The following is a 27,664-nucleotide window of genomic DNA, read 5'->3' as shown; positions in this document are numbered from 1 at the left end:
AGGCAATCTTGAAACTTTTTTATTTGGGAGAATGCTAGAGAAAGGGAACTTCGTTGATCCTACAATAGATGAAAGTACAAAATTTACAAAAGATCGCAGTTTTGAAAAGAACGGCACATTTTATGTAAAAATTTGCTGAAGGGAATAGAGTCTGGAAGGAAGTGTGTGAGAAAAATCACGCCTTCAGTACTTAAACTGTTTTAATTGTATGGAAAGATGGTACCAGGTCTACCAGAATATAAGTGATCAGCCTTAACGTTCACGTAAGCATTAGAATATAAACATTCATTTGTTGTCGAAGTTGACTTTATCTATATGACCTTTTTTAAGGCCGTTACGACCTTTTGAATTACCAATTTAAACTTTTGTAATTTTAATTCTTTTTTTGTCTTTTCCGTAAAACCATCCATCGATACATAAATGGAATGATTCGTAATAAATACTTAGACTTAAAATGGATGTTAAAACACTGTGTCAGTCAAAAAAAAAAACATAATAATTTAAACATAAATATTAATAAAAATACATACAAATTTCTGTATGTACATTTATAATATTTATGTCTTAAATAAACTAGACATACAGGCTAAAGACTAAATGCATATTCATAAATTTAATTATATAGGTACTATTCTCAAAATGCTATATCGCATAAATTTTTTATGGTGTAACTTCGTCACAACCGTTTAATTCCAAACCAAAATACTATCAAAGTTTAAATTTACTTATTCTACCCTAAATAATTCTTAATTATTCTAAAGTAGCAGGGTTCAGGTTTTTCAACCGACAACGGCCTATGAAAATTACACTTATGAGGCGTTTTAATAATTTGACTATAATTAAGAATAATGATTTCGGTACTATTAAAAGAAGAACGTAGATTTTCGAAGCCCTACCCTGCCCTCTTTAATTTCCATTCTACGCTAAGAAAATTGTAATAAACTGCAGCAAAAATACTTTTAATTATGGATTAATGCATACCATGACATCAATTTTTAAAAATAATTTTAATTTTCTCATAGGGTGCAATGCTAATACTAAATATACTATGCTAATACTAAATACAAATGTATTTATTTACGATATCACATTAGAAACCTATGAACTTACAGTTTTTCTCTATTATATTATGCATGAATTATAACATTTAAACCTTCCTCTTGAATGTCTATTTAAAAGAACCGTCAATCAAAATCCGTTGCGTAGTTTTAAAGATCTAAGCATACATAGATCAATTTAAGTAATATGGGGTTCATTTTATTTTGAATATATAGTTCTATTCCAATTTATACCAGACTATTAAAAACAGTTAGGTTTATTGAACGAAACAGTTCAGAACAATTTTCGATGAGTACAAATTTTATGCCCAAAACGGCTTTTATATTTACGTTTTGTTCTTCGAGAAAACTTCGATTAATAAAGCACGAATAAAAAGGTACTCTTATAATAAACATTTAATTCTAAGTTGATTAACCCAGCATCAATCTTTTCGAGTAAAACAAAATGCTGATTACGTGAGTTCAACCAACACTTAAACAGTGTGTTTTTTTTATATTCTCATTAATGTATTTTAAAGTACAATGATTAATTTAATATAATTACATTATTATAGAGAAGAAGGTACATTCAGAATCTTCCACCTTATTAATAACAAAAAAAACCAATCGATACGATGATATATCCTCCTAAATAAATACATATACCAAAAAGAAAAAAAAAAGATTTACCTGCAATAATACAAGTGGATAACCTTAAATAGCCAGGCTATGGCTAACATAAGCAAGCAAACAAACAGTATATATACAGAGATTACTTATTATATCATTTGATTGTGCACGATTATGTTTTTAAAACAAGGCATCGCATAACCCCGTCATCATCGATAATAGTAATTACATTCAGTTGTTTTTATGTTTTATTTTATACGTATTTTTACAATGATTGTTATATTGAGAATTAATAATATGATCTAATCACACGGGTCGTGGTACTTAAAAGACTCGGAAACAGCGCTTTTATACAGGATGTCTCGGAAAACCACACACAGAATGATACCAGCAAATCTTCATCGAATTGTTGCAATGTTGCATTGAAGTTCTTAGATTGTAAACAATAATATTTTCAAAGGAATTTATCTACACCCGTGAGATATAAAGTACTTTTTTCACCCAGTATGGATGGGGAAAATAATTCATTACCGCCCTAATTCGGTAATTCTTTCTTTTAAATATAACTATTTATAACGCTTCACTGGGTTTAAAGGTAAAAACGCCTCCAATTCTCTTGATCTCACTTATCCCCCTTCCATAACACTCGAAGGGTGGTTTAATTTTTTTTTTAATATATCTTTATAAATTATAGCTCATGTGTTATTCTGATGTATGAGCTATATTGTTGTACAGTTTCATTCAAATTCATTCGCTAGTTTTTGGGTAAAACCGTAACAAACAAACATCCTTACTTTCACATTTACAATATGATATGCTTTTATACTTCAATGTAGTCCATCATGATGTTACCTCTCACGATTTGACCGCACTCTTTAACAAAGGAATGATATTTTGAGGATCATCGCCTATTTTTTAGTTTTTCCGGGTACGTAACCCTAAACTCGCACTTGAAACATAGCTAAGAACACTCTCAATTAAATTACCTTTCAAACGAAACAAAAAAATCCAAAAAGGTTCATTCGTTTAGGCGCTACGATGCCACAGACAGCCAGACAGACACACACATAGCGGTCAAGCTTATAACACCCCTACAAAAATTATTTCTGTAGGATCAGTTCTAAAATTATTTATGATCAGCTCTTGGGTCATTATCAGTTACACCCAATATATTTCTTATTTATATGTTCAATTTTTTTTATCAATGACGTACAAGGTTATTCAAATAGGTTCGATGAGTTAATAATAATTAGTTCATATAATCACGATTAAGTCATAATTATTATTATATGATTAATTTTGCGTTTGTTTTGTTTTATTGTAAAAATTATTCAATCAAACCAAGGTTGCAAATTTGAACTTTACCATTGTGCTAAATAATATTTGATAAATTTGAATTATATAAGTGGGCGTTATTTTAAGAGAATCTTCTCTTAAGCTATCTGAGTCATTTTATTCGAGATATCTACAATCAATTATTTTCCCATAACCCAAAACGTCGATTCATCAAACCAAATGGTTACTTATTAAAACCCATAAGCAAAATTATATAATAAATGCGGCAATATTTGGGGCAGTCGAAGATCGCCGAGCGAACTATGAAGAGGAAGTTAATAAAATAAAACATTAGAAATACAACAATTCGAGTAAATGCAATTATTAGGTGAGAGTTTGATATCAATCAACAATAATAGAAAATTTAAAACTTCTGAGTTAAGTAGTATCAGTTTTGCAAACAGAATTTAATGAATCATAGCATTGGATGGGAATAATCATCAAAAAAACAAAAGTAATAAATGAAGTAGTAAACGTAATTTAGACAAATTAAATCGCCTAACAAATAAGAGAAAAATACATAGCTTAAAGTAATACTCTTCAAAAGATTTATCGGCATCAAAAATACAGAGAATAACGTACGCCTACATGAACCCATGCTCATCTGATAGTTTAGCGCAATCAGTTTATATACTTATAGAAGGCAATGGCATTATCAGAAAAATGATGAGTCGGAAGCGGCCGGCAGCGGGGAAATAACAATCCACATAGTTTTTCGCGGAAACACATCTAGATCTTTCTTAGATGAGAATTTACACAATCAAAAAGAATAGAAATAAATGTAACGGAAAATTGTATTGGGAAAATTACCCAAAAAAAGAAAATAATTTAGTAAACGTTATTAAAGAAACCACATCGTCTTAACAACGATTTACGCAATAGAAAATATTAAAAAGGCGCTTCCTGGATTAAGTTATACATCCAAAACATACCTACATATATATTTAAAGATACTAATTAATTTATTTTAACCACTTCAAACATAAATAAATGTACGTAATCTAATCCATCTTCAAAGTTTTCCGAAATATAAAACACTATCCTTCCTAGTTTAAGTTAAATCCATAGCATATAAAATTAATTTAAAAAAACTAATTACTTCTTTCAACCGCTCCAAGCATAAATAGATAATACAGATAAACAAATATTTAATTATGTAGATTAAATATCCGAATTAATATAACAAAAAAAAACTTTAATTAGGATGGTAATTACCAAAAAATAAAATAAAACAAAAAAATAATAAAAATTAGAAAAAATTTTCATTAGAAACACATTCCTACCCCATTATTAAACTAAGAGTGAAAAAATAGTTTTTTTTATGCATAATTTTTAAATTATTGAAGTAATTAGCTTATTGTAATGTTAACTTGTTGGTTAAGTAAACGAAGATATAGCCTTGTTAGATGATCAAGGTAATATCATTATTAAAAATATTTATCATATAATAATAACATATTGTATTATTTAGGGATCCGTATGGCAAATGTTAGGCAATTAAGGAATTAATCTGAGATATTGCTTATATGAAAAATAAATAGAATGAAAATCAGTGTATCTTTTGAGAGTTCGCCTTCTTAAGATGTTAAGATAAGGGGATAGTCCTCTTCACTTCAGTTAAAATTTCAAGGACCTTTTTACAATATCTTGGCAGTTATTGTAAAGAAGTATTTTCGTGTTGAAATACGAATTACGCTTACTTGTGCATACTATTATCTAAATTGATGATTTTCGACAAAATGTACCCATTATACTGATGACAACAGGAGCCGATCAAGATCCGAATGCGAACAGTATTTTTTAATAGTTTATACCGAAATTATTTTTCACAGATAATGCTACAAATAGTGGTTTCCCTGAAGTCGAGTTTCGGAAGTAGAACCTCTTTCTAAATTGATCATGCGTAGCAGAACTAATAACGCCAAGCAAAATTACTCAAAATTCATAGTGTTAATACGAGCGGCTAATTTTGTTACAATCATTTGAATAGTATATAAATTTGAACATGAATCGAGCCTTTTCATGCACTTAGGCCTAAAAAATCAAGTCTTTCAAAATTTGCCGTCCATGAAGCGAAATCTCAGTTCGATATTCGATTTTTCCTCACGTCATCGTTTTGGCTAAATTCAAGCTTTATACTCACATGCAGGGGAATCACAAGACGCGTAAGGATCACAAGATGCTTTTTACGCGTTAGCGCAGGAAGGTACATAACATACGCACAAACATCAAGCCAAAGAGTAAAAATATGTCAGATATCTATATTCAACAGCGACGTTACCCTAAAAGAGAATTTTTTTCATGGAATTTGGAAAAATTTTAAGTATTTCGTAGAAGATAAAATGAGAGAAATCAACTATTTTGGAAGATTTCTCAATGTCTCAAAATATAGTTCTAATGATCGCACGGTAATACCTTTTGAATTTACCATTTTATTTTCCAATAGCAGTCAATTATATAGGTACATGAAACACTGAATCGAAATATTTCGAACAAATTTTTGAATACATTTAATTTTCTTAGCGAAAAGTTAATAATCAACTTATGAATCGAAGATTGATCTTTGAATGTCAATTAAATCGAGAATCGATTCTAGTGTATTCGATTCGAATCAAAGAGAGAGATTTAATCGAATCGAATCAAAAAGAGAGACTTAATCGAATGGAATCTAAAAGAGATGCTGAGTGCGTATTAATCAATAAGTTGATTTTAAAATTTTCCTACTAATAATGTAAATTTTTTGTTTTATAAATTCACATTTAGCCCCACAGCAAGGTCTTATATTTCATATATGCCATCATTATAAAATAGAACATGAGAACCCATCAATAATAAAGGAATATCGCCAATCATATAATATACGCATGTTATTATAATAATTATAATGAAGATCAGGATAGGTCTGTTGTTAATTTTTTTAAATAAAATTATGTGTTTCACTTCATTAGATATGTTTTTTAATTCTAGATACTGATAGACAAAATTATATGTTATGAAATTAGTACCCAACCCTTATAGTTAATTAATGAAATAGTTGATTATCCTTTCATGATTACACATAGTTTTTGTTATTGTCATAATTATATTCAGTCATGTTATTTTCCAACTGATCATTATTTGATTAATTAAATGAGGAGCAGACTTTCAATACGCAATTAGCTCAATTAAAAATAGAAACAACAAAATAAAATATCTCTGTTCATTATATAAACTTTGGAAATAATTAGAAGTTATTTGATACATTTGAAGAGTCTTAAATAGCATATAGTTAATAGCTTTATTCCTTTTCTCGCAGACTTGTCTTCGTCTAACAATTAGTAGCTTTGAAGAATCTTTGATGTTGCTTAGAAACGAAGTAATCCGTTATTCGAGAGAAGCGCTGTATATCTTAAATCGATCTGATATTTTGGAATTATGTCCCTTATTGCACGTAAATAATTTTGTCTACAGTTAACTATTGCGAAAGTAATGTTGAAATTACACAGTCTGTGATGTATGAGCTGAAATTACTTCTATGATATCTGTGTTGAAAATACGACTAATTTATTAAATTAAAAAATTCAATAAATTATAATTATATAAAATTTTTTTGATTGATTAGATGGTAAAAAACTTTACAAAGTTATTAATATAGGATATAAAATTTCTGTATGAAGATGTTTATAAGCATACAACCTTGATCATAACTCAAGGTCGTTTTCTCTAAATTAGATACATCTTACGATATGCTCTAATACATTTAAGTTTTTTTTCATTAAAAACTGATAGATTGAATACTTGGTAATAATGTATTAGAAATATACAATGAATCACTATTTTTGGTAAAATTATATTAATACCTAATTTCCTTATAACTGAAGGTTTAGGTATTGATTAACTAATTAAATCCAAATCAATACTATCATAAAAATGACGAAACTAATAAAAAATCAGCTTGTTTTATTCAACAGCAAAGCGAATCTTAATTTTATTAAAGACTAGATTATGTCTATCCGCTTCGCGTGGTAGCAACGTTTAGTGGCTATATTGGTGAAGCTATATTTTTTGAAAAGTGCACATCTACGAGAAGAATTGAAAGGTTTCAAAGAAAGCAATTCCAAAGAGATTGACATCACAAATGCTGAGAAAGCATTTATTTTTTTACGTCACGTAAGTAAAAAAAAATATCCACTCTTAGATAGCTACCCATTCATAACTAATCTTCCCATTTAATACATTCTATAAAATTTGCACCTAATTTGCGCCCTCGTGGGTAAACTAGAATGTTTACATAAAAATGTTTCAAACAAAAGTTGTTTATTTATTTATAAAGAAAATTTTACATTTAAACTTTTGTTCTATCTTTAACGGTTTAAAAGATGAGTCCTACGGACCCAAGACTCAATTGACCTATGTTTCCCAAGGACCCAAGATCCAATTGACCTCATTTACGAACTCGACCTCACTTTTTACGTCTTAAGCACGCTATACAAATTTCAGCTTCAGACGGACAGACACAGACAGACAACCGGAAATGGACTAATTAAGTGATTTTTTGAACACCTATACCAAAATTTTGTTCTAAGCATCAATATTTTTAAGCGTTACAAACTTGGGTCTTAACTTAGAACCAATACTCGGATATATTTCATATATACATGGTATAAAAATATCTGTGGAATCAGAAAAGAGTGTAAGTGTAGAAGAAAACTTCATCGAAATTCGGACGAAACATAGAAAACCCATCGAAAAACATAAAAATGCTAATAATCGAACTAAAAACAGCAAAGAAAACGATCAACAAATCAACAGTTTTGTTATTCTAAATGAAACAAATAATATAAAGTTTTTGAATGCTAGGACGTCTTAATAAATGCTATTAAATTATTATTATGCACTTACAAGTACAAGTCTTGAAACAATGAGGTACTCGAATCAGGAAATGGCATAGCAAGATATAATCTCACTCTTAACATACCTTACTTACCTACAGGAAAATATTAACTCACTCATCAGGAATTATCATTATCATTATTGAATGCAGTTACAGAACAAGCCGTGAAACAATGAGGTACTCGAATCAGGAAATGACATAGCAGTACATAAAATACTCACTCTTAAAATACCATTACTTACCTACTTGCAGGAAAATATTAACTCACTTATCAGGAAATCTTATATCATGACATTAAAAATTTGCCATTAACTGTCAAACGAAATTCGCAGACTCTTAGACGAAATAAACCAACGACGAAAACAGTTACATTTTGGGTATATGACAATGTCCAAAATTTATGCAAAATCTCATGGCGCAGAAATTAAAAAAAAAACAGCAGCAGTTTGACTTAATTATCAAAACGAAACGAAGAATGGTCTTTGTTGATACATTCAAAATGATGAAAAAAAATATTTGAATAGTTTCTCAAAAGGAAAATATAAACTTATCAGGAATTCTTATATCATGACATTACCAATTTTTTTCCATTAACTGTTCAAACGAAATTAGCTGACTCTAAGAAAAAATAAACCAACGATGAAACAGTTTCTTCAGATAAAATTTCACAAACTTTTTTTGCTGACAAAAAAAATTTTGGGTATAATAATATGATGAAATTTATGCAAAATCTCGTGGCGCAGTAATTAAACAAAAAAAAAACTTGACTCGAAGAAAAAAAAACACAGCAGCAGTTTGACTTTATTATCAAGACAAATTTAATCTTTCGATTCTTTTCAATTAAAACGAAACGAAGAATGGTCTTTGTTGATACATTCAAAAGCTTGGTGAAAAAAAATATTTGAATAGTCTCAAAAGGCAAATATTAACTTATCAGGAATTCTTATATCATGACATTAAAAATTTGCCATTAATTGTTCAAACGAAATTAGCTGACTCTTAGAAGAAATAAACCAACGATGAAACAGTTTCTTTAGATAAAATTTCACAAACTTTTTTGCTGACAAAAAAATTTTTGGGTAATAATGATAATATCAGAAATTTATGCAAAATCTCGTGGCGCAGTAATTAAAAAAAACTTGACTTGAAGAAAAAAAAACACAGCAGCAGTTTGACTTAATTATCGAGACAGATTTAATCTTTCGATTCTTTTCAATTAAAAGAAAACGAAGAATGTTTATTGTTGATACATTCAAAAGCTTTGGTGAAAAAAAAAATATTTTAATCATTTCTCAAAAGTTTTTTGAAAATCTATTAATCCAAACAGTTTGAAAGAGAAGGCGAGACAGAGAAAGAAAATACATCACTCAAAAAGTGAAAATGAAAATAAGATAAGGTATACTGCAAACAGAGAAAACACTGCGAGAAGTGGTATTTGGTATATGAGAGAAAACCCGCGTAGAAATATTTTAGACAAAAGACTTAAATAGTCTTAAAAATACAAAACAAGAATTTTTCAGAATAAAACTTTATCTATGTACATTGGTCCTTTTGACTAGACTTAATACCCACCCCACTGGGTATTATTTTTGATATTCTCACAAGAATTAAAAAACTTTTTTATTAAATTTAATATGACGTATTAAAATCTAACTTCTTCGATTTGATTATGTAAAAGATGATTTGCGAAAAAAATAACTTTTGTAGTTTTAAGGACAATTATTTCTTTTGTGCCATCTGACTTGATTTTGGATTAGCGGCTACTTATTTTATATTTGAGCTAATTTCAGTCAAATATTTACTGTTCGATAGTTTTGTGTATTTTCCTTAGCTTTTACAAATGTTCCTCCATGGTAATTCAGGGCGGCGCTGTGATTTTTTACATTGTAAGTATCAGTGAATGTTGCTCATTGACTTGTAATTACATCTGATCACATAATGTTAATTTATATTCTGTCTAACTTTTGTCATTCATAAAACAGATTTCATTTTTGTAGTGAATATTTCTGATTCTATACTTCTTATTTTACTACTTTCATTTTATCAGTTGATTTTCATATTAAATAGCATAGAAAATACGCTTTTTACTTTGTTTATTTTATTGTTTTTGCTTCAGCACCTACATTTTTACCAATTATAAACGCTCAAAGCAAATGCATTTATTTATTTCAACCTCTTTTTGATAAACTTTCACTCAATCTTTCGGTTTCGATTTTCAAGTTGTTTTAGTTATTTATGTTTTTAATTATCCAAGGGAATGAATGGTATTCCCATATTCAAAATATTCATTGATAAATTTCATTGTAATCCAATACCATTTTTTGCAGCCATTTTATGCTTTTCACATTTCTATTATCAATTTGAGTATTTGATCTCTATCTTCCATTATTCTTGATGGGATGACAAAAACATTTAAAAAGTAATTGAGGACGACACATTAACGCAAGGATGTAATACAAAGGATTAAGGAAGTCGCTACCGAGACCCATCGGAGCTAGGTAAAGATCACAAACATAGATGTTGAGGGTCATGGATTGGGAAACAATAGAGAAAAATTAGTGTAACATTTAATACAGACAGCACAGTGTATTTGGAGGAGGAGGTTTACCATTTTATTTTCAAACTTGATAGGATTTGATGTCACTTTGATTCTTTTACACTAGCTAGTATAACTTCCATTTCCATTATTTCGTTATTGCTCACGTTTTCAAAATCATTCCCACAATTTCGTGTAAAACTGATACTGACACATATAATTAACCTTTTGAACAACACTTCAGCTGTTATGGCACGAATTCATTAGTCTTTATCATTCATTGCTTTATTCTCTCTGCGTACTTCAATTTCAGATGAAATAAATGTTTTAAAAACTATAAATATTATTTATTTTCGCAAATTCAACATATCAAATCAACCAATGGAAAAAAAAAACATTAGTTTAAAAAACCCTGTAAACTATTAAATTATAAAGAAAATAAGATTAATCTAGGCAATAAACATAAAAATAATTATCAAAGAAACCTATAGAAGGACGTAAGGAATTTGAAAGGATGTTTCAATAAATAAATTTTTCCAAATACTATTGGTGCAAAAATCTTTCCAATTGACGGATATATTTTGATAGATCTATCCAATTTTTCCTATATATTCTGACACTCTCTGGTCAATTTTAAACCAAAAAAAAACTTATGATTTTAACTCTTTTTCGAGATAAAAATTGAAGTTATATGTTTTAAAGGCAGGAATAACTTCAATGAGCAAATATTTTACAATTCCGCTGAAAAAATTTTAAAGTTAACTTTAACTTTGTTGCTATTAGGGGCTATAAACAACTAGCATTGGAATATATAGTTACAATTGTTATCTTAAAAACTATGTGTTAATTTTTTTTCCCTTTAAAGAAATTGGGAAAATTAAAAATCGTTATATTTTTGCAAAATAAAGAGCAACTGTATCTTATTCAAAGAAAATTTTAGAAGAAAATACTCGGAATTATCCATCAGATTTAATAATTCTGTGTATTTCTTTCAGAAATTTTCTTAGAATATGTCCGTTCCACTGGCAATTCTATGATTCATGATTTTTGCATCCAAAAAACTAAAAATAATTATTCAATGGATAAACACAAATAATTATCTTAAGTATCTTTTTAAAATCAATATAATTATTATCGACATTTTTATTTGTATCACAACTTTATAAACAAGTTTTTATTATAAATTCTTATAATCAATAAATTGATCATATTCTTGTAAAATAAATACATTGCTTACATATATTTTTTAATGCAAACAATAAAAAAATAGTACAATAGAAAAAAAATTAAATTAATAATTTTTATTTTATGAAAAATTACCATGTTATGAAAATGAAGAATTATTATTTTTTCGGTACGCTAAAAGGATCCTATGATAAAGACACCTCGTCGGTTATATGTTTTACTATTTTAAACGTTGCATAACCGCCGCATTTAAAATACCTGCTTGATCCAATGTTTGAGTACCATCACTTAATTCACGATTTGGAAACGTAGTTAACAATGCAAATTCTTGATTTTGATATTGTGGCCGTGATCTGTATATTAATAAACATTAAGGAAAATTATGTAAATTATTTTCGATTCAAAGAGTCAAATTATTCATTTTGGATATAAAACTTCAGAAAATACATAATACTCGTAAATATTTTACTTTACTTTAATACTGCTAAATTTGTTTTTGACTTTTTATTTAAATTACTTGTAAGTCTATAAATTAAGTACTAACATTATTCGTTTACAACCCTTTCCCATCAATCCAGCTCCTCTTAAAAAATAATCCTCATCGAATTCAATTATGAATAAACTCCAAACTTGTTATGTTTCAAACAAAAATTTTATGTCCCTATTTGGTGAAAAATATTTTTGTATATGGGTATGGGTACCTGTATTCAAAATTCTGAAGAGAGTACAGAAACTATATCTTAGAAATCCCAAACCGAGTGTCAATTTCAATCAGATTTTTTGGTCAAAATTAGCTGATCTTATAATCCTCAACTATTTCGATGATTTAAACTGTTAAGACAAATTGACGATTTCGAAAAGAGTTTCTACTTTTGTTTTACTATTAAAACAGTTTTCTGAGATATTTGAATTCATTAAATACGAAAATCGACATTAAAATTTGATTCTAATAACAAAATAATTACCTCTATAGATACCTAACTTAATCCAAAATAGTCTATTCCCCATGGAGGTTACCTAGACACTAAATGATTCTTGTTCCCTCCAAGTCCTACTCAATGAAATATTTCTCATTGAATGGAGCTCAAGGAATTTTCATTTCCAGGTTATAATTTAAAATATTTACACATACCGACCAAAAACATACGCTTTTCTTTGCAATCAGATAAAAAGGATACAAAACTATATACCGCCGTACATCATTCACAGTATGTACATGATTAAATTGTCCTATTAATCTTGATCCATCAGCTAATCGAATTTGGATATTGGTTGTTGGTTGAGTCTGATCAATTTTAACCTGTTCTTTGGCTACTTCTTCATTTACTGTTCGATCACCTTCTTCTTTGCTGGGTGAACCGACAGTTGCTGGTGCCGGACTGCCTAAAGTGTGACCCGTACCTGAGAATGGTTTTAATTTTTGTTTGACTTGAGTAAATTCTTCATGACGATGATCTTCCATATTTAAATGTACTTCGGAACCACGCGCTTCTCGTATCAATTCATGTGGAATTTCACTGTAATTATATAATAACTTTTATGAGTATTTTGGCTTGAAACAAGTTTACCTTAAATTAATTTTGAATGATCTTGAATTGAAAAATCAATTAAGTAAAAAAGCTAAAAGAAATTTTTTGAACCAAGGAGGAGTTCACATAAGTTAACTACAAAAGGTCTTTCGGTTAAATTGCCTAAAAATTTAATAAAGTCTTTCTTGACATGCTAACCAACAGAGTCAATGGATAAAAAGTTTAAATTATTGAACTAACCTATGAAGCCCTCTCAATTGAATTGGAAAGTAAACAACTTTCAGCCGTCATTTTTATGAATAGAATCTTATGTATAAAAATGAGGAAAGGAAATTTTTTAATTCATCCGATTGTGTGGGGATGTTTGATTTATCTATTAATCTAACATAAAAGTCTGCTTCCAATATATTTTCTTCTCATGCAAATATTGTACCAAATGTACGGTCCCGTAGACGTGTATTTTTACCGACGTTTCAACTTTGACCCAAAATATCTCAAAAACTGTTAATTAAAAAACTTTGGGTTCATTAACACTTTAAATTAGAAAGTAAAGAAGGACCGTTTAACAAATGATCGTACAAACCTGATGGCAATTGGCTCCTACTAATAATATTATTTTTCATTCTTAGTAGATAACGAAATTTGAGTTTTTGAAATCGTGGAATTACTATTTTAGCGAATTTTATATATAAAAATTGTGTATGCAAATATTTTCGTGTTTTTACGAATTATGAAAATTATTAAAAAAGTATTTGTATATATCAACGTAATATTGTAAGTTCCGTCAGATTGTAAACTGATTACAAAAAACCACTCTAACTAGGACTAACTCAACATCTATTAAAGAAAGTCAACTAATTGCATTATGTTTGGTTGGTCTGGGTCGAGTAAGCGCGGGTTGACGTGGTTCTAGTCGATTTTCCAAAAATGTTTTCAACCAAATTTGTTATTTTTAAAAGAACTTTGCAATTTCAAGTTTTCCTTTACCTCATACACTTATCAGAAATTGAATACAAAAAATTAGTTACTTTCACATACATTTTTGCATTAAGTTTCTGTCACAAAAAATCTTAGCAATATTACAAGCAAAAACTTTCTAATGTAATGTGTTCTATCTCTTGTCGGTTATGAACCTATAAATAATATAATCTCCCAAAATGACAAACCTAAATTAAAAATCAACATAAGTAAGACCTCTATCTTTAAGCCCAACTATTTTTATTAGAAACATTTTTCGAGGCAAAACTTAACTTCTTTTAGTTATTTATATGTGTTTTGTTGGAAAAAATTGATTGTAGTTTAGGGTAATAATAATGAATAAATTTATTTTTAATATTTACCCTCTTCGAACACTATCAAGAAAATCTCTGTTTTCGGGATCTTGATAAGCACGTAAAGGACCATCATTTAAACTGAAACCTTCACGCCAAAGTTTAAGCACAACATCAGAAGGTGTCATTTGTGAAGATGATGTTGATGGTGTTATTACTTCAGTATCATTTGATGATTGACCTAATTTATAACCAGTACCACTGAATATTTTACTGCCTTTCTTATTATCATAAGTTTCGACTACTTCGGCTCCATGTCTGAAAGGAACATTTCAAAAATATTTTTAGAAAATTTTTGTTAATGCAACACGACTTCTTTATAGACTAGACCAGACTAAATGACTCGAATAAATACTAAGATTGTGGGACCCCATAAATGGAGGAAAGAATGAGGAAAATTTTTGTCCTTCAAACCCCTCAAATTGATTTAAAGTTACATTCGTTGAAACATACAAAGAATTGCTCATATTCAAAAGTGATCGCATATTCTTTTTATCACATTAAAACTAAAACCAAAGACCCATAAGAATATAGCTACTCCAAATACATTAAAGGTTTGCATTTTCAGAATAAGAATACATCGACAAAGAAACCGCTATCGAGTCAGATTTCAAGTATCCGCTATCAGTTTTTCGCAAAATATACGAAACAAATTGTAAAGTAAAATAATATTTCTATAAAGAATATTGGAATAATTGTACAAAATCAAAAATAACTTACTCTTGTACAGACTTAAACATTTCATCAACGATATCCCTCTTTTTACCAGGTCCTAATACTTGCTGTCCACTATGTTCGGAACCTCCCGCATAAAAAGCTTGTCCCTCTTCTTCATCAGAGCTATTAGCAGCATTTAATGATTGAACAGTAACAAATCGTGAATTAGGTGTTTTACGTGGTTTTGGTTTCTCTGTTTGAGGTGTACTACCTGTCGATTTGGTAACCGGAACGGATGAGCTTTCAGATGTTGGTGCTACATCAGATGATTCTACTATGTCATCGTTTTCAGCATTATGTTGTTCTTCATTATCGTTTTCATAAAAACTTGCTAAAGCGACCTAAACACAATGAAAATTTTGTAGAACAAAAGAAATTACTCACAAAGAGAATGTATAACGAAAAAAAACTTACGTCTACTTGCCATGCCGACGATTCTAGATAAAATTTAGCTCGTTCAGCATCTACACCAGTAATTGCAGTAAATTGTCCAAGCATCGAATCATGATTATCTGCCATTTTCTTTTATGAACTAAAAACCACGCCGTTGAAAAAATATTATCAGGTATCGACTTGTTTATTAATACAGTAATGATAACGTCGAACAAGCCAAAATTATTTAGCTGTCAAGTCATTCTCTGATGTGAATAGTCAACGTATCGACTGAGTATTTTAATGTACTTACTTCTATCCATAGGTGGCACATGAATCGATATTAAATTAACTGTCTCTGATTTGAATTATTATTAAAAATAATTTTTATGACGATTTACGATACAAACATTAAAACTTTTTACATTAATTATATAGTTCTATTTGATTCACTCAATAAAAACAAATTTTTAAATGCCCTCACTGAATTTGTACTTTTATTAAATAATTTTAAGTAATTAAAAAGATACTAATTATTAAAATAATGGTTTAGTTGAAATGTCCAGTCATTAAAGTTACGGAAGAAAAATATTTGAACCAAATTTAAATTTCATGAATATTCTTTATTAAGATTGTTTATGTACTACGATGATTTAATAGAATAATCCACAATGAATTATTTACGGATCACACACAAAATTTACCAAAACAAATTCGAAAGGAGTTCTTCCACACTGTAACTAATAGAACATTTTGTCTGGTCCACTACGGCCGTAGTAGCTTGAACTATTCTTATATTATTAGGATAATCCACATAAATCTTCATAAAAGCCATGACCTTTTGCTATTTTTAGACTAAAGATTAAAGTTAAACTCATGTATTAAATTACTACCATGAATCGTTTACTTCCAAAATTTTAGAATTCAGTTTGTTGAACGCGCATTAACTATGCGCGCATCGCAAAATAATGGTCTAAAATTTACATCTTACCGGGAATATCAAGATGTTAGAGCTGTAACACTAGAGCTTTTACACTCTTACAAGTCAATTGATATCAAGAATAATTTTAAACTGGTCGATTTAACTAACTTAAGGAGGTCGAAGTTTTTACATTTATTGCATTTTATGTGCCAACTTTAATCTTCAAACCAATCAAATTTTTTTTAATTCTCGAGTTTTCTTGGTATAATCCCCCATAATTTTTCAAATAACTTCTTCATTTCTTAAGTAATAAACAAAAACGGATCCTGTTACAAAATCGCTGCCACGATGTCCGTGTTTAGCTGATATAAAGCGCTAAGCGATCAATCAATAATAAATGCTGAACCATTATCAACGTCTCGACAAGCCGCTAAACAGTCCCATCAGCGAAGGCCGTATCCAATGCCAAATTAATACGGTAGTTGTATCCTACATTGCAACCCAAGCATATTTAAGATATTTAAACAATTAACTCAAGTGTTATGTTCACTTGTTAATTTTTTATTGGTTCATTTAAATTATTTATTACACTCATACTGCACTAAAAACAATTTATATTCTGTAGACAGTTAAATTACTGCAGTGTAATGGCTCTTTTGAAAATATGTAATAGCTTATTCAAAGCTATCTATTATCTTCTTTTTCCACTAGGCGAAGATAGTTACTTAATATCATTGCCTAAATCTAAAGTGATAAGAATAAAGAAAGAAAAATAAGGTTCAAATCGTGATAATTGTAAAAATTTGTTTATTTCATTATTATATACTTGTAAAAAAATTCAAGTATATTGCATTTTTGTTACTAATAAATAATGGTATTAATGCGTAATATGATACAACTGATAAAAAAAGAAAGAAAATACAACAAAAAAATAAAAATAAACGGAGAAAGAAAAAAGTTAAATGGATGTCTCATTTTTTTAAATGTTGTTTAACGTGAATATACCAACATCCAGGTCTACCAAATTACAGTTGCACTCGGGACTTGCAATAATCCAGATTCTTATATTTGCTTACATATTTACCCTAAATAAAGATTGGCAAATGGTGGCTTTGCGAATTATCCTTGAAAAGTTGTATCAGGAACTTCTTAACTCTAAAGAGAAAGATTTATCCAGGTTTCGAGCCAATTTTTTTAAATTTCAATCTCTCCGTGGAAACTTTTAAGGTATTATGACCGTTCTTAACATAATATCATCAATGATATGAAAACGATTGAACTTCTTCAAATGAAGAGAGCATAATTCACAAAGCTACCATTTGTCGACCAACACTTTCCCACTCTAGAGTAATAATACATACACGTGTCTTATCGATTATAAACTACTGTCATATTTAGGACAAGGCTATAATTTGGTAGGTCTGGTTTGTGATATAAAATTACCACAAGATAATAATAAAATTAATCACTTAAGTAGCTAAAACATGATAAATGAAGATTGGTCAAAGATAATGACAGTATGAATGCCCATACACCGAGACACGTACGGTAAGGAGCTGAGGTAATTTAACCAATATCGACTTGACAATATTTAAATAGCGCCTAATATAAATCAATTTATTTTCATAATTTAACATGATGATAATCCCTGACCAATCTTGAATCGAATAAAAACGTAAATGAAACTTCATATTATTGGTACTTTGGATGTTTTCTTTTTTTTTCGCTTAAAGGCTACCAGCATTTGCGCATTTTTTTTTATTTGTTTTGGAAATTGGTAGCTAAATATGCATTAAAACAAGTTATTTAAAGTGTTACATTGTATAGTTTGAAGCAGTATTGTACACATTCAAAGAGAAAATTTCATACTATTTAAATACATATTAGGATTGATTCAAAAGTCACCATACATTTGATATTTAAAATGTTGAGCAAAATGCTAATTTTTTATTCCAGCCAAGAAATTGAACCAGAAATTTACTAAATTAGTATCCTTAACATACAAATGGCGTAATATTAACGTTATGTTTTGAATTCCTTATAATTTTCAATTAAAAAAAAAGTATTTCTTGTCTTTAATTAAGAAAATATGGACAATAATAATTTAATGAAACAATCGAACAACGAACCAAAATTACTTTAAATTGACAGTCAACTTTTTATCTGGTTTAAGTATGGTCTGGATCCTTAGAGCTAAAAATAAACTGTCCAGTTATAAATTTTTTTTAACTATGAACTTTCCTAATGCCACATTCCTTACTTCTAAAGGATTCAATATCAAAAATTCCCTAAATTAAAATTATTATATACAATAGTTAAGGATTCAAACCATAACATGCATTTTACACCACTTTAAGCATGAATTATAAACTGATTTTTAAATCTTCCCCATGTACCATTGAATAATATGAATACAGGCACACAATCTATTTTATTTTTTAGCACAAACTTGAATGTTTAACTATGAGTATCAAAGAAGTATTTCTATACACCTTAGGATAGTTCAAATTCATTCTCACATCTAAACGAAGTACACATTATCTATTAAAAATTTATCTATTCATAGAGATAGTACTCGAAATTATAATTATTACAATATTAGAACAAACCCAACCGCTAACTTCAAAACTGACAATCAACAACATTCGATAATTTAAATAATTTTGTAAAAAATTATTTTATACAAACGATGATTATTAGTTAAAATTTATTCCACAGCCACGACTAATAACGATTCTATGTTAACTTAGACGAAGCCAAAAGATTTTTAAAAATGATGAACGTCGATTTCAACTTTTGGCTATATTTATTTTATTATTTAAATATGTTAATCTAACCTCGAAATGATTTGATAAAATATCAAATTATCGTCACTTTTTGAGTAAAATATAATATCGATAATTTTTTATTTTCCAAATAAATAGAATTTCAAAAAAATCTCACCTGTTTAACAGCATAAATATTGTATTGAATTAACATTGAATTAACCTTATTAACAATTCCATGTACACAAAGGCGCGGATTCAGGAGTTCGAAAGAAGAATGTTCGAAAAACATGAAAATAGTTTTTCGTATACAAAAAAATCATTATACGTAATGATAAAATCATTAAATGTTTCAGTAACAAAATCAGAACTATTTCAAGTCCTACGGCCTTTACTAAAGAGGTACACTTAAATTCAAAATTGCATACTTCATTTTTACAATCAATAATCATGCTTAAATCGTCCGATATCCACTACGTGCCTGTGTACATTTCAAATACTGATAGTTATTAAATGGGAGATTTTTTATTTAAATTCTTAACATTTTAATCATTGCACTTTTTCATGGATAGACTTAAACCTTTAGCTTTTTCGATTTAGTTTCGGAATGAAATAAAAAAAAAAACTTCCTGTGTGGCTATATTTATATTATGTACATCTTGGATAATAATAGCACTGTATAAAAAATGTGTTAAATCTCTTTACAATTGAAAAATCTTATGATTGTAAATCTTACATGATTTTCTAGATGTGTTGTTGTAAAATACACCCAAAGAAAATTGTTTGTAAACTAATTATAATAATTAATAAAACTAAAATTGGTGTGACCCAAAAAAATGAGATTATTAAAAATCCAAAAAAAACTGTCACAGAACAAGTCAGCCAACGTTGCACGCTGTTGATAACTGATGATGCGGTTATGCGGTGGCGTATTTATTGCAGAGTTCATTAGTAGTCGCGACGATAAAATTATTTAAAAATCACACACGATTTCATTCATTGATCGAAGTTGTTGAGACCTTGTAGTAGTTGGTTACTCCTGCTTCAATTTATTTCACACGCATTTTTATATAAAATTTATAATTAAATTGTAACACATGGTTTTGAAATTTTTTTTTCGGATTTATTATATTTATAAAGTTAATTATTGTGTTTTTTTATTATGCCGTTATTTAGTTTAGTATAGTTCCTACATACACTCTTCTTGGCTTTTTCTAACACATCGAGCTACTTTACGTTTAAATTCAGTATACGCCTCCCTCCATTCTTTCTGTAATCGAAATAAAATCAAAATTAGAATATTAAATAGAAACCTCATCCATTTTCATAATAAATAAATTTTTCGAATAACGAAGTATTTACTAAAAATTTGGCTTTAATAGAGATTATCGAAGTTTTCCTTTATTACGAAAAAAAATCTATGGTCATTAGTCTCGTATTAATAATATAATTTTCAGTAATAAAAAATACAAAAAGTACCTACGAGCAGCAGGGTTGCTACAAAATACTAACACTATAAATTGTTAAAATTATTTCAATCAAAATATAAGCATTAATTCATTGTTCTTACAAGGCGGTAGATTAGCCCTTTAAATCGGAGTTATGTGTCTAGAGCCGATAAGAATTAATTATAAATTATGCGGCCTGAAACCTTAAAGTTGGAAATTTACAACAGCACTGTCGATCGAGGTTACTTATAACTATTAAATTACATTGCATTAAAAATTTTATTTTAATTCCGTTTCCAATTTTAGACAAAATTTCCAAATGATAAAAGGCATGTTCGCCTCCACAAAAAATTCCCTTCGAGTAACTCAAAATTCAGTAGCTTTAAAAATGCTTAAACAACTTGTGGTACTTTATCGCCAAAATTATTAGTCCTTACTTTTATTGATCAAGGAAGCTAAGAACAAAATCGAAGGTGACATTATAACTTTGTTGGTTAATATTTTTTTAAAATACGAACTAAAGGGGTTTTATAAAATATTTTAGAAATTTTTTACAAATATGATTGTAATTTTATATTTTTCTATGGAAAAAATTCAATTTCAAATTGAACGTATATAAAGAAAATAACTGCAAAATTATTTGTTAAGAATTATTAATAAAAAATGTGTAAAAATTATGCAATATCATTGATAAACAAAATTGCAAAATAATTTAATTAGTTTTGATGAATAAACAAAATATTATTATATTGCATTAAAAATTAATTTTTGAATGGTATTTCTTCGAAATATAAATCAATGGTGAATAAAAAAAATTAAGAGGTACTTGCTAGAAAAAACCATAATTTTAACAAAAATTTACTTTACAAATACGACCAAAGAATAGAAATTATAACGCCAAAAAATAGAACTTGATTGGCATCGATTTTAATATGTCTGATTCGTGTAATTATGTTCAGTAAATTTAATTATTTCCTTGTAATAAGGTTAGTTTTTTTTAGGGGTTGTGTAACGTTATTTTCTAATCGTTAATGGTTTCAGTTTCCACAATAAGGCTTTGTATATTTTTGCAAGCATTTTTTTAAACTGGTCAAAATTTTAAAGTTTAATTCACACGAGAGTTAAAATTATTTTTAACGCAAGTTGGAAATATATTACTTACAGCTAAGAAATAATTTCAGCATTAAATCAATTTCTTACGAAACATTGCTATGTCAACTTTAAATTTTTTTTAAAACAAATCCTTAAAATTAAAAAACATTCAACTCAATTTTTTTAATTCATTGAGGTTTTAGTGTAAAATATCAAAGGTAGCACAGGACTGCCGTACGTCCTTAAATAAGCTGGCAGAACAAATGAATGTAAACCTGGTATGGGTACCGGGACATTCCAGGATATTGTCAAGCCGACGAGCTTGCCAGAAATGGCACAATGCTGCCGGGCACAAGCATCAATAAATACCCGGGAGTTCCATTTGCGAACTGCAAGCTACTCTTGAAGGAGGATATCCTGTATCACAGTGGTGACGAGGGGGAGACAATGTCCCGTCTTCTCTGTCATTGCCCAACTCTTGTCATGAGGAGATGGACTTACTTGAGCCAGCCTCTCTTTGCTCTTTGAAGAACTCTCCGACCTAAAGTCAGTCGACGTCAAAGCCCTCCTGCTGTTCTTGAACAGCTCCAAATGGTTCATGGAGTAGTGGCCGGGGACGGGCCAAGCCATTTACGGTATCACAACGGACCCTATGGTCTAAGTATGACCCACCCCAGGACAGTCACTCTAACCTAACCTACTGTAAAATACTTATTATTTCAGCAAATACGCTGATTATTTGAATTTTGGTTTGTATAATGCATTAAAATCAAAACTTACTGCTGCATCGACATTAGCTGGTGATTCATCGTTAGGATCTGCTAACATTGATATTACTGATATGAGAATTGTTTCTACTGTATGTACCGGTAACCATCTTTCTGATGCTTTTTCATATCCCCATTTATCATCGCCCGGTTCATGAAGAATTGAAATACATACATCTCCATTTTTATCAACTAAAAAAATATTATTGCATCACATTTATTAATAACCAAATTTAAAAATTAATTTATTAAATTGATACATACTATTCGGATGCCAAATTTCTGTTATAAATTTCATTCTAGGTGGTCTAAGAGGATATTCTTTTGGAAAATTAAGATGACATTTAAAGAATCCGCCCTCGCTAAAATAAAAATAAAATTTATAAAAAATGTTAAATGTGTATTATAAAATAAAACTTACTAAAGCGTATCTGGTGGCCCAATGATGAGTACTTCCCATTTGTAAATATCATTATCATCGATTAAACCTGCTGAAAATCCTTCGACAGGATTTTTGTTCAACTCTAAAAACAATTAAAATAATTTTTTTTTTACAGGAATGTAAGAATCTGTGGATATTTTGGAATGAATGCGTCATATGTTTACACATGTTATAAAGACCTTAGTGATCAAAAAAATGGTTTGATTGAATAAATCAAAGACTGTCAAACTGAAAATATTAGGTAATTTTATTGGCTTGGAAACTATATTTATTAATTGCAAATAATGAATACATATCAAAAATATCAAATAATACATATATTTGTTAAATATTCTATTTATAGCGTAAATGTAACCAGACAAAGTAATTGAAAAAAACGACTCTACTGGCGAGGTCGTCAATACATAACTATAAGATGAGGCATCACATTTTGAAACAACTTTTTGAAATAATTTAGATAAAATTTCCCTTCGAAAATTTACTCACCTGCTAACTGCTTCCTTAATAATAGCGCTGACTGTGGTTCGGACATTAATTACAAATAAATTTTGCTGGAGATCACAAAACAAATTAGTTTACACAAAAAAGATGGCTGTTCTTTGGCGACTGGCAAATGTAGCAGTGCTATTTAGAAACATATGTTATTTCCGGCGCTAGGTTTGCCGCTAGGGTGCGATTTAATTTCACTCTACGTAGAGACATCTATGTATTTAATGTAAAAACATGCTTACTAGCGAAAACTTACAGTTTACTGTAAATTTATTAACAGTTTTTATATTGTTTCGTTGTAATATACGAAAATCGTTAATTCATACGAAAGTTTTTTACATCAATCGCACCGTTAAACATTTTTTGACAGAATACACTATTCAATCGTTACTTTCAATTTAGACATTTATCAAAAAAAATAAAATCGCTGCTATGCAACAGCTAGAAATGTCTGGGAAGTCGAAAAAATTTTTTCTAAAAACATTCACAGATTATAGTTTATTAACTTCAAAGATCTCTGCAGTCGAATGCTGCATATTCCAATTCGAAAATTAGTTTAATATGAATCATTTGAAATAAGATTGCCTTTCATTCTTTCAAAATGTGAACCCCGGTGGCGAATATCATATGTCTATTCGCCTCCGGGGTGACAAACATAAAAAATCTTTTAACAAAAAGCAAAAATTTTCCAAAACAAATTAATATGCACTAAAAAGTAAAAAAATAACAATAAAATAATGCAGTTAAAATTATTGTTATTTTTGGAGTCGGTGTCAGCCAAGGAAACAACTCTGACAGAACAATTTGCTACATTAGCTTGGCTGACACCGACTCCAAAAATAACAATAATTTTAGCTACATTATATTATCGTTATTTTTTTACTTTTTAGTGCATATAATTTGTTTTGGAAAAGTTTTTCTTTTGAAGTCGGTTTTCTTCTTGTTAAAAGATTTTTTATTTTGTGATTTTTAGTGAATCTGAAGTACATTCACTAATTTGTCACTAAAAAAGAATCATCGAAATCGTTTGGCGTGATATTGAGTTATTCGTCCTCTTGTCGTGCATACTGAATGCAAATTTAGGACTTTTATGATTTTCTCATGGATGCCGTTATCAGAATTGGACCAAAATAAAATGGGACCACACGGGAAGCACCAGCTTTCAAATAGATAAAGAATCATCAAAATCGGTTCACCCAGTCAAAAGTTCTGAGGTAATAAACATAAAAAAAAAATACAGTCGAATTGAGAACATCCTTTTTTTGGTTTGAAGTCGGTTAAAAATAGTGCGTTATTATAAAAAGATTCATTTAAAATAATCCGATTTGAATTCTCTTGATCTCTTTTCAGTAACCGCTCTAATAATATATAATTATTTCATTTATCATTGAATTACAATTTGTCACAATGTCACTTTTACATACTTACAATTCCATTTATGTTTTCTTATTTTTTGCAAGACTAGATTCAAAAAAGGTAAAATCATAGAAATATTTACACATTTTTATTTTGAAATCGTATTTTTATTAAATCTATTTGACGTACAGTAAAAGGTTTATTTATTTTTTCATCCGTCTAAACAGTAATAATTTCAGTTATAATTTTATTTTTCATGTATATTATTTAACATTATTCCTTTTTTGTTAAAAACAAATTTTCAATTATGTTTAGTTTATAATTAAATAAAGTATATTTTCTAAATATATATTTAGGTATTGTTTTGTATGTACAAAATATTTAAAGTGATTTTTCATTCAGACTTTTATTAAGTCATCTGTTTTTTTTAAGGGTATTTATGTAAAATTGTTATCGTCAGTCATTTATTCATAATTTTCGAAAGAATGCCCTAAATATTCGTCTTATTTATACATTTTTATATAAAATTATTTTAAATTTTTATAAATTAATAGGATGTAATGTATTGTTTTATTAACATGTACAATGGTGAAACATTTAAATTCACCTAGAAAATTTTCACCCTTATTAGTGATTAAAAGAAATCTTTTTTGGAACTACACACCCCCCTCACAGTCAAAACTTTTTGGAAGTTTATTGTGGAATGAGTAAATTTTGATAAAAATTTAGACAAATATTATTTTCGGGATGGAAAATTCAAGTAATTATCGGTTGTATAAAAGAGCCGTTAAAACTAAATCGAGCCCATTATTACAGACATCATAACCAATTCGAGTATCACTTAAAGATATTTTTTAAATTAAGATAATAGACGATGGTATAACCTTTAGTGTCCTCTTTTTCCACCCCAAATGAAATTTATCATCGATTCAATCATTCAATCATTCTCTAAAACGGGAGGAGGGTTCAGAAAAGATCCATTAAGAAATTTTCATTTTGCACGCTCTAGAATTTTTTGGTGGTGTCTAAATATAAGTTCAAATATTACGAGTTATTCGAATTTAAAAACGAAAATGGGTAACGTCGATAACCGCGAAAAATCTGTACAAAGAAATGGAACGTGTCAATATCTCAGCAAAAATATTACCTAAATACCTTGGCTGTGTTTTGTTCGCTAAGTTTTTTTTTTTATCACCAACTTTTGCTTGTGCAAAAAGTTACCACAGTATGCTCTTTATAGCATAAACAATTGAGATTTATTTAAGTCTAAAAATTATATGAAGTTGCAAAACTTTGAAAAATTAACATCGATAAATCAATTTTTTTCAAATAAATCAAAAAGTATGCTGCAAAAACTAAGGAAAAGTTTTGTACCAAAGTTGTAGCTGATGAAATTATATGCATATTTTCATTTTTTAGTTGACTTTTCTAGCATCAAAATTGGCTGAGATATAGTAGTTTTTGCGGCAAGTACTTATAAGTACCCATGTAGGTAAGCTTTTATATGGAAAACGCCAAAATTTAATAGTTTTTCGAGGACAACACAAAAACCGCATGGCTTTTTGAATGAAGCATTTTGTTCCCAAGAAGCTAGGTATGCAATTTATTTTCACCATGACTCCATGAAGAATCCTACTAATTAATGTCTACAGCTCATTTAAATAATATTTTTACGAGCTATAAATAAAATAGTAGCGAACTGTAAATTATTCTATTTTCTATACTACATTCTTTGTTTCAAATAGTTGATTACAAATTTTAAAAGAAGGTATGAAAAATAAAACTTTAAAAAAGTGAGGATACATAAAAAAATAACGAAGTTGTATAGAACAAAAAAGTTAGGGGAAGTTTACGGAAAACTTTACGGAAACTTAATATGTATCAGTAATATTTTCGATGTTGGTTTGTAGTAAGTAGAATTATAACCAAAAGCTATAAAAATGTTCGAAATTAATAGCTTCAGTGTTTCCTATTGGGAATATTTTTCATCCGAAAAAAAATAAATATAATATCAAATACTTCATGTTCGAAAATAAATCGTTCTTTGTGACAGTTAGCGAATTCTATATCTTGTACACTGTAGTAAATAGTACAAAACACCACCACTAGAGTACTTGCTACGATAAAAATAAAGCTGTTTCTAGCGCATATAATATTGGTCTTCATATCTCTCTGTATATAGACTTTACGAAATAAATAGAGTATTGAAACTTTTTTTCAGAATTTTTTTTTCTTTAGTAAAAACTAGTATAATAAAAGTTTATCTCCATAGAGATTTCTTTGTTACATAACACTGTTTATATTTTTTTGTGTGGCTTTATACAAGGTGTACTAGAACACCCGTATCTATTCTAAAACTAGAACATATTTTTATTAAATCGATTGCGATCTGTCGAATGATGGTTTCAATCAACCTTGTGCTTCATTTAGAAATGGGATGGTCAGACCAGAAGTTAAATATGTTTGTTACAGATTAAAACCAGTTTAACTGGAGAAGTGGTTTTTTCAAAAAAGAAAAAAACATGTAAGTACTTATAAATATGGCGAGTTCAACTGCATCGTGATATTTTCATCACTCGAAAATAGAAGATCGAGTAAGCTTGAAAATATCACCAATCGATAAGACTTATTCTCATTTATACGGAAGCCTGAATGACTCACTGTCAATTTATGAGAAAGTGGCGCTACACTAGCTTATTTTTTAAATGTGTACCACCCACAAGTATAAAACCGAATTTTAAAAAAGCACTAGTTCACTTTCAACAAATGCACTTGTGACTTGTGGCATTATGGAAACGAACCTTTCTCATAAATTGACAGTGAGTCATTCAGGTTTCC

At 28.8% G+C, this 27,664-nt stretch overlaps 2 protein-coding genes across 2 annotated transcripts; both read right to left on the bottom strand.

The window, feature by feature from the left end:
• Positions 1-11,734: 11,734 nt before the first annotated feature.
• Positions 11,735-15,818, bottom strand: LOC123300057 (NSFL1 cofactor p47-like). The gene is made up of 5 exons (XM_044882528.1): positions 15,588-15,818; positions 15,177-15,514; positions 14,466-14,714; positions 12,775-13,113; positions 11,735-11,949 (listed from the first exon to the last, which is right to left on the bottom strand). The coding sequence occupies exons 1-5, from the start codon at positions 15,690-15,692 to the stop codon at positions 11,817-11,819; spliced, it is 1,164 nt and encodes a 387-aa protein (XP_044738463.1). The 5' UTR covers positions 15,693-15,818; the 3' UTR covers positions 11,735-11,816.
• A 4,044-nt stretch (positions 15,819-19,862) lies between these two features.
• Positions 19,863-23,636, bottom strand: LOC123299587 (ubiquitin-conjugating enzyme E2 G1). Its single transcript, XM_044881840.1, has 5 exons — positions 23,468-23,636; positions 22,961-23,063; positions 22,804-22,901; positions 22,553-22,731; positions 19,863-20,502 (listed from the first exon to the last, which is right to left on the bottom strand). Exons 1-5 carry the CDS (start codon positions 23,511-23,513, stop codon positions 20,422-20,424), a joined length of 507 nt encoding a protein of 168 aa, XP_044737775.1. The 5' UTR covers positions 23,514-23,636; the 3' UTR covers positions 19,863-20,421.
• Positions 23,637-27,664: the final 4,028 nt, after the last annotated feature.

This window comes from Chrysoperla carnea, chromosome 5, assembly GCF_905475395.1.
Source record: "Chrysoperla carnea chromosome 5, inChrCarn1.1, whole genome shotgun sequence".
Taxonomy (NCBI): domain Eukaryota; kingdom Metazoa; phylum Arthropoda; class Insecta; order Neuroptera; family Chrysopidae; genus Chrysoperla; species Chrysoperla carnea.
Note: the sequence above shows the minus strand (reverse complement) of the source record. Positions and strands in the feature narration are given on the sequence as shown.